The sequence below is a fragment of the Acanthisitta chloris genome, unplaced genomic scaffold, assembly GCF_000695815.1.
Source record: "Acanthisitta chloris isolate BGI_N310 unplaced genomic scaffold, ASM69581v1 scaffold37608, whole genome shotgun sequence".
Taxonomy (NCBI): Eukaryota; Metazoa; Chordata; class Aves; order Passeriformes; family Acanthisittidae; genus Acanthisitta; species Acanthisitta chloris.
Window position 1 is genome coordinate 10,095 of NW_008689311.1, and position 8,741 is coordinate 18,835.

Below are 8,741 nucleotides of genomic sequence, written 5' to 3' on the forward strand. Positions count from 1 at the left end.
GAATTAAAAAAAGAAAGCCGGCCTCTCGAGCCACAGCGGGTCACAGGCAGGACGGCAGGGGCAGATTTCCTCGACCGTGTTACAAGTAACCCATTGTGGAGCTGCCTGGCTGTAAACCGGCAGCTCTCCCTGCCCGCACTGCTGCTGCCTTTGATCTGGGAGCCTGGGCAATTAATCCCAGGCAGTTTCACTTCCTGGGTTTCATGCAGCAAGCCCATGTTGCAACGCAAAGCTGCAAACAGTTGGCAAGTGCAATGCTTGCTTGGCAATTTTTGTTTCTTTAATTCGGGGTGATGTTTCCATTAGTCACTGATTACAAGGGAAATTTATTTTTGCAAAAATTCTGATTTTGGCCCCAGCCTGACCTGTACTCACTCACTGACCGTGCCTGAATGTTCAGTGCCTGGTGCCATGAGAAAAGGGACATCAAAAAGGCTGACAAATGGATCTCAGGAGAGCGTGGAGTCATGCTGGACACTGTCACCCCAGGTGCTCTTACGGTTTGTGTATGCAGACTGCACACACAGGCTCAGTCACCCTCCCGAGTGGGGTGTAGGCTCTGGGGGCACTGAGACCCTCCTTCAGGACCCTCTTCATGGGCAGAGAGCCATGTGAGGAGGGGGCTCACTGCTCACCCTGGTATGGCAGACAGACACACCCCAAACCTTTCTGTCTTTGTATGAAGCCAGGAACATGAGGGGTACAAACCTCAATGAATCTGGCACAGGAGCACATGCCCAGGAGCATTTTTGTGGAGCCCCTTGACACCAAATCCTCTGAACAGCTTGGGTGCTTGCTAACCAAAAGGAGAAGGGAAAGGGCTAAGGGAAAGGCTGAACCCCACGGGCTGCAGGGCTTGGGGTGCAAATCCAGTGTACCCCTGCCTGTGGAGTCATATGGGGGCCTTTGTCCCCCTCCCTGGCCAACAGCTCCTCTTCACCCTGCAAGAGCTGCCTCTGCAGCTCTGCATGGCAGGGAGTGTGTGGGAAGCGGCACAACCCCCAGAAGGGCCGTGTGCTAATTAAATAAAGATAATGAGGCTGAGAATGAGATGCCAAATCAATGCTGTGGCAACTCAGGACTAGAGCGCCAGGTACCAGCCTGGCGTATCGCCTTACAAAGCATGCCAAAGAAACTGCCTTCAGCCAGGCAGGATGAGCCCTCTGCTCCCAAGGGACTGAGATACAAGCTGCATTGTAACAGGTCTGAATGCAAGGTCTAATCTTGGCTCTGGATGGAGATAAAGAGGAGGAGGAGGAGGAGGAGATCTTCAAAGGCCACTGAAAGTCTGGGGAAAGGGGGAGATTTACAACAGGGCTTATCCCATCTAAGCAGTAACTGGGTATTGTTATTTATTAAAATGCCATCTGGCACTCTGGAGCGCTGCTCACCCGCACGGTGAAGCCTCGGCGGGCTGCCCGGGGCGGGAGTGACGAAACCCCAGCTCTGGAGAGCCACCTCCACACTGCTCCCCGTGCCACGGGGGCCAGGAGCCTTCTCGGTGGTGCTGGACTGTCAAAACCGGGTAAGGGAAGATCCAGCTGAGAGCAGAAAAGAGATGCAGCTCCAGCTTCTCACAGCCCTTCTTCAGCTGTTTCCACTTAAAACACACGATCATATGGCGGAAAATCTGATCCTACAAGCACAGCACAACTTTCCCAGAGAAATGTGAGGACACTGCTGCTTCTGCCCAGCAAAAGGCAGACTGCCGGACGGAGACGTGCCCGTGGCTCAGTGTGGCTTCCCTGCCTGCTGCAGAACAAACTGGGGCTTGGGGGGAATCAAATGCACTGGGAAAGCTGCCACATGGGGTCTGTCCAGATTGTGGGATGTGGATCTCACCCCAGGCTCCAGTAATGCCCTGAGACCAACTGGTCCTCAGTCCTGCCTTGGGATGCCTCTGCTCAGCACAGCCCAGATGCTGGCTGGAAATGATGTCACCTTGTGCCCAAATCCCCCTCCCTGCTTGGGAAGAGCCAACACCCTGTACAGTCTACTATCTTCCAGTCCAAGCAAGAAGTAAACCAGCTCCCCAGAAGTGTGGACCCCAGTGCACAGTTTTAAGTGTGGATGGACCCCTGGCACCAGTGTCCATTTGCCCCAGGAGGAGCCAGACCAGCTGCTCACAAGACTGATGCTGGGGACTGAGCCACTGAGGTCAGGGCTGTGCTGGCACCAATGGTACTGGAGGCTCTGGACCTGCAGCAGAGCTGCAGTCTTGTCAAGGCTGAGTTCTAAGCATGGCTGACAGCTATGCTGCTCCCAAAGCCCGTGGAGGGGCCTGTGCGGCCCAAGCCCCACGTCACGGGCCGTCCCAAACTGCATCGCCACTGCCAAGTGCAAGGGGCCGGCGCCAAGCATCCCGTCATCAGCGAGCACGAGGCATCCAGCGCCAGGGGCCCAGCCAGCATCCCTCTCCCTACACAATGCCTCCAGCCAAGGGGAACGGCAACCCTTCTGCCCTAAACCCCAGCCATCCCAGGGCAGGGTTCTGCCTGCCAGAGACAGCTCCCAAGGAAAAAGTCACCCCGAGAGAACAGTATACATCCAGGCAGATTTTTCCTTATCAACACACCCAAACTGGGGTTAAACAGCAACACCAAAGCTATGGTGGGAGAGCATGGCAGCTGCAGGACCCACACAGGGCTATCCTGCTGTCAGGGTGGCTCTCCAACCCTAATATCTCCATGTACAGGATGTGTTTCCCTCCCTCTCAAGCAGAAACAGGGAGCTTTAGATCCCCTGCCTTCGTGCTGCTCCCCACGCTCCCTGCTGCAAGCCTTCAGTGCTGGCAGGGGGAGCATCCATCCGCATGGCTTCTCCTGCAGTGGAGCCTCGATCACCACCAGGGTTTCTGAGTGCCTCTGCACAAGCAGCGTGAAATTGTGCTTGCCAGGAACAATCACTCGCCCCAGCCACAAGCACTACAGGAAGGAGGGAGGGGAGATGCTGGATACAACAGCAGGGGTGACAGAGGGGTTTTGGTAGTGCTCAGGGATGTGTGCTGGATCCCTGTGAGGACCATGCCTTGAGCCACAGCTCTGAACCAGGAGATGCATTCCACAGAAGGTAGCACCAGTGGATGCTAACTGGTGTGTCACAGCTGACACTGAGCCAGTTCAGACCATGAAGGCTTTAAAGCTTTCAGATGCTGAGTCAAACTGCAGATCAGTCCTCTGAAATACTCCCCTGCTCCCTTCTCAGGGAGTCTGGCCAGCTCCCAAGCCTTCAAAACCAGACCGAGCTCAACGCAAAACTACCTCCTCTGCATCAGCACATCCGCAGGGGCAAAAGCCATGATCACTCTGACATGCGCATACCTTGGCACTGGGTATCCTTCATGGTCGGCTCATATCCAGCGGCACACGTACACGCTCCCACAGGTACCATCCACTCGCCATCACCGTTGCAGTACAGCTTTAGGGGCACAGACACTTCCACTGCATTGGGGATGCAGGTGCCTGGTGCAATGACCAGAGAAGTGGGCTCGGCCCCCGTTAAAGTCTCCGGGAAGATAGCAAAGCCAGCAATGGTGTTGGAGCATTTCTTGTAGAAAGCCCGGACAGAGATGAGGGACATGCAGGCTCCCAGATCTTGGAAGGCAAGGTAAAAGCCATTCTTGGAGAGAGGGCCAAAGCTGCGCACCTTGGTGTTCACGCGGCCAGACTCCAACTTGGAGAAGCTCTCATCTGGGGCAATTGTATCCACTTTGATATAGGGGTTCTCCATCCAGAAAGGGCTGTTCGCAGAGGCAGAATCCGTATCTGACTCATAATAGAAGAGGTTGAAGGTCTCTTTGCAGGAGCCAGGGATGTTGGGGATGCTGTTGCAGTCCCGCACGGTGAACTTCAGCTCCACATAGACACGCTGGACATCCTGGCGCTGGATGAACTTAGTGCGAAGCCAGTTGTTCTGGTTGGCCTCCCGTACGTTGCACACCTGGTACGTGCGGATGGGGTTCATGGCCTCGTCATAACCGCTGACTTCTTCCCACTGTGAACGAGAGGGAAAGGGTTAGATCCCCAGGCAGGGCCATCAGTGTCACGGACACATCACGAATGGCACAGGGTGGGGGGCAACAGTCAACAGGGAAGAGCAGCAGCTGCACGTCCACCTGTTGCAACCCTCCTGGTCATCAAGGTGACTAAGAGCAACCCAGACCGGGGACCATGGCACTCCCGCTCCGCTGGCACAGAGTCAGGAGGACATGGTATGACGAGGCGAGGATAAGCATGGGAGGGAAGGAGAAAGATGCAGCCAACTCCACAAAGGCACTGGCAAACAACCCTGATTTCCATGGGGCCAGGGCCAGCTGTGCCCTTTGGAGGTCAGGACCAGGGCTGGCTCCAAACTTACCCCTGTCTCCGGATGCGTTGTCCATGCCAACTCAGAGGTCACCCATTTCGTGTCCATCAGGGTCTCTGGAGAAAAAGGAAGGAGAGAAAAAAGTAATTGGAGATGAAGGCCAAGATTAGAGGAAAAAAACGCAGGAGGAGTGGGGGAGAGGAGAGCAGAGCCTGACATTTCTGTGGAAAGCAGCAACTTGGGGGGTGAGATGTGGTGGGAGGAGGGGGAGCAGTGCAGACAGACTCCAGATTTCTCTTCTCCCATCAGGAGAACAGGAAGAGCGAGGCGTCCCTGGAGAGCTGTGCTGGAGCAGGCAAGCAGCAGGACAAGGAGCTGGCCAGGTGGCAAGAGGGGAACAGGAACAGGCTGCCACCCCCAGCCACCAGCACAGCCAGTTTTGCCCCCAGGCCAGTGCAGAGGGTGCCAGAGGAGGGAGACCAGGTGCCCCTGTCCATACCCTCCCCCTCTGCTTTGGCAGGGTGAGTATTTACTGTGGCTGGGGTTGAAAGGGCCCGTTCCCATGACAGGGCGGTGCGGGCCAGGCAGGTTTATCCAGAGGAGGAGGGACTGGCAGGCTGCTCTCCCAGAGACGCCCCACATCACTCATTTTACAAGAGGGGAGAAGAATTTGACCGTCTGGCCAACATTCCTGGAGCAGACTACAAGACAAACCACCCCGGCAGCATTCCCCAAACAGCCCCAGCCCCAGCCTTGGGGGAGCGAGACGCTTGTCTGGGAAGAGCTGCAATTGCAGGCAGCTGTCGCTAATCCCGGGCAGAGCCGTGTGGCTCTGCGTGAGCACCATGCACAAGAACTGGGAGCAAAATGCACGGGTGAAAGTATGGTAACATGTTCTGGGGCCAATGGCCCCTCTGTGGGCTGCTGGTCCTGAGACTCTTGCTCCACGGATGGCCCCTAGGCTGTTTGTAGGGGAACAGGTACCCCAGGGGCCTCTGGACCCTCTTCTGCCTGGAGGGGCGCGGATGCCTGGAGACCCCGGTGTGCTCAGAGAGGTTTCAGTGCCTGTCCCAAGCAGGACCTGGGACCAGCTCTGAAATGCCTCCCTGATGAGGGCACTCCCCTTCCCAGACGCAGGCATGGCCCCATCTCAAACACCACACAGCTCCCCAAGGGCTGTCCATCCATCCCTCAGCCCACCCAGGCACAAGACATGAGGCAGGGAGTCATGGCTCTCCAGCTCTGAGGGCCAGCAGTGGGCTGGGAGCGGCTCACCCTCACCGACTGAGGCACAAGACATGCAGGGGCACCTCAGCTGTGCTCGCACCATGGCTCAGCCCCAGAGCAAGAGGCAGTTTCAGCTTCTTTCCTTCCACCCCAGGAAAACCACAGGCTGACCCGGCCAGGGAGGAAGTGTGGAGGAGGAAGGAAACATTCATGCATTGCAGGGTTTCAGATGAAGCTCGTCTGGAGGTAAACACCTTCCTCCCGCGTCCCACCCCGGGGAGACCCGCCAGCAGCTCCTGAGCCAGCACCCACAGACAGGCCGGGAGCATGGGCTGTGGGTGCCACCGCGGCACAGATAAACAAGCACATTTGAGGACACGTGGGCTCTCTGACCTGCCTTGTGGTTTGCCAGGTTCCCAGCCTGGCCAGCAAGCTTGCTTATTGCCCAGGCTGTTCGCCTAAAGCAAACAAACCCATCACAGGCTGGTGGCACTGGCAGTGGACGTGGTACTGGGGACAGAGGGAGGAAACCCCTCATGGTGCCAGCTCTCCATCAGGAGAGGGGCAGCATCTACAACAGACATCAACTCTGGTTTGTCACCGCAGAGGCGGTTACTGGGCAGTAGTTATTTGCTGTTTCTCAAAAACATAAACTAGGGGCATGTAGCGAAAACAAAGGGCGAGAAGGAAGGAGCCCTCTGCCAAGCTGGTAATGCAGGAGGGCTGGGGCACAGGATGGGGCTAGGCACCCACTCATGAGGCAACCTTTACTCGGTTCATAAGATTACCTGCCCAGGAGACACAGCAAACAGCCATTCCTCTCCCTTCCCATTTCCCACACCATCAGCTACTGAACACTGGCAGGAGCCCAAGCACGGCTCTGCATGGCCACAAGATCCCCAGAGACACTGCTGTGCTCCCCAGATCTCTGCATGGGGTGGCTGCCAGGACGGGTGGGCAGTGTCAGCTCATGGGGGAACAGGTTCCAGAGCAGGGCTTCCTGCACCTCTCCGAGGGACAGGCCCCATGTTGGCTGCCCTAATAAGGGCACAGTGGTGCCGCAAGGGCCCAGGCTCGAGGCAAACAGAGCCAAGCACGTGCTCAGCACTGACAGTGCTGGGCTGCCAAGTCCTGGTGCAGATACCCTGTGTGCATCCAGCCAGCACAGCACCCCACTGCCAGCATGGACAGCTGAGGGGTGTTTCTGCAGGAAGAGTAGAGAAGGGATGCCCTGCGTGCTCAGGGCTGGGGCTGCTGATGGATGAGCGGCTGCAGCAGTGAGTCAGGCTGGGGAGATGGGGATCTGGGTGGCAGGGTGTGCCCACAAGCAGAGCGACACAAGGATCCCGTGGCCAGCCATGGCATAGCTCAGACTGACCAGACCATGCAGGGGTTTGCCCCTCAGATGTGCCTAGGATGTACAGAACTCCCCTGAATGCCAGCAGCCCCATGTAGGAAGCCCTTGCCATGGCTGCCTCCCCTCCAGCAGCACCCTTCCCCACGAATGTCATCCCTGGGCAGAACCATGGCTTGGACAGGAGGCTTGTTGCCTGCATCCTAATTTGGCAGCATCTGTCATCTGACCAGCAGAGGAGACAAAAAACTGACAGAGCCAAGCCGGCTGCTGGCACGAGAGCCACGTAAACCACACAGAGAGAGCAGGGAGGGGAAATAATAAAATCACAGAGCGACTTGGCTAAAGGAAACAGGCTGAGCACAGAGGGCAAAAGGGCTTTCCTGCAGCCACGGGAGTGACCCAGGTGGGGTCAGTGGCGTTTCCCAGACCCTCACAGCCTGTCACTGTGAAGGTGGGTGGATGGCCCCATGGGCTGCTGTGCTGCATGGTCCCAGGGCTGGTGGCACATGCTGAGCTGAGCTGCAGATACCACTCTCTGCCCTTAAAGCTGCTGCAGATATCTCATGGCAGTCTAGCACCAAACCCATGTCCTCTCTCACATAAACACTGGGGCATGCCAAGTGGCCCTCCAAGAAAGGGAACGTGCTAGCGTCCAGGCCTGGGAAGCCCAAGCATTGGGCTTCAGTGGCTCAGGAGCAGCCAGCTGCACTCTCCCTCCAGCACACGGTGCCACAGGTGGGCTGAGAGGCATCACCAGTAATTTCCCGGCGCAGTTCAGGTTTGCAAGTGCTTTGGAGGGACATGAAAGGTGTCAGAGCTGGCTGAACAGTGAGTCAAAGCCACTTCAATCCCGCATGCCACAGTGAGAGCCTGGTCCCATTAGTCAACGGGAAATTGGCTCCCAATTTTGCCAGCTTGGAGAAGTGACCCTAAGGCTTGCCTTATCACTGTCTGCAGCACTGGGAGTTGTCTTCTCCTTACCTTCATCTGGGCAAAGGCAAGACATGGAGCCTTGCTATCTTCAGTGAGTGCAGACGGCCATAGTCAACCCCACATAAAAGCAGAATTTCTATGGCAGGGTGGGATCCTGGGACAAGGACAGAGCCTTACCCCTGAGACAGATCTGAGCATCATTCCAGTTGCCTCCTCCCTGCCCTGCAAAGGTCTCCTCCCAGGCACACCCCAAGCTGCAAAAACGAGCCATCCCCCACCAGCAGCCCTGCCATCACCTCCATAGGGTCCCCAGCAGTTCACTAGGTGTTTGAAGCCCTGGCAAGGACCCATCTGGAGCCCGGGACCTCTTTCTCCCGGTGCAGAGGCTCAGGAATGCGGCGTGCATGGTCTGAGGCCAGCAAAAACGTTTGAACTCCCCCCTTAAGAGGCCCAGAGAGCCCGTCTTGCGCTGCTGAGCGGCAGACGCGCGCAGCAGCAGTGGCTGAGCCAGAAAAGGGGGGGGGGGGAAAAATATCAAAATTCTTTCAAGATGAAGCCACTGGGGAAGACTCAATCGTCTCCACCAATAGGCTCCAATTCTAACATTCTCTTCTTTGAATACAAGGACCGACGGCTTTTATCAGAATGCGCTGGCAACGTAGGATGCCAGCTCCTTGCCCTGTTGAGGAGAAGGCATCTCTCACAAGTCCAGAGCATCCTGGAAGAAGGTAAGGGAGGAAAGTTAGTAAAGACGCCCACGCAGCCTCGCCACAAACAGAGGAACCTGCTCTGCAACGTGCCCATGCTCTCTGAGAGCTATGCACACCATGGCACCATGCCTGCAGGAGCTCCGTGTGGGACGACTGGCCCAGACCAGCCACATGGGGCCACTTGCCCTGTTGAGCTCCTGCAGACACCA

At 56.9% G+C, this 8,741-nt stretch overlaps 1 protein-coding gene across 1 annotated transcript in view; it reads right to left on the reverse strand.

Moving 5' to 3' along the window:
* The window catches only part of EPHB3 (EPH receptor B3), a 16,657-nt gene extending 9,278 nt beyond the window's left edge, over positions 1-7,379 (reverse strand). The window contains exons 1-3 of the mRNA XM_009081365.1: positions 7,357-7,379; positions 4,357-4,417; positions 3,321-3,993 (exon numbers count right to left, since the gene is read on the reverse strand). Of these exons, the coding sequence (XP_009079613.1) occupies positions 3,321-3,993; positions 4,357-4,413 (730 nt within the window). The 5' untranslated portion in view covers positions 4,414-4,417; positions 7,357-7,379. The remainder of the gene's footprint in view (positions 1-3,320; positions 3,994-4,356; positions 4,418-7,356) is intronic.
* Positions 7,380-8,741: the final 1,362 nt, after the last annotated feature.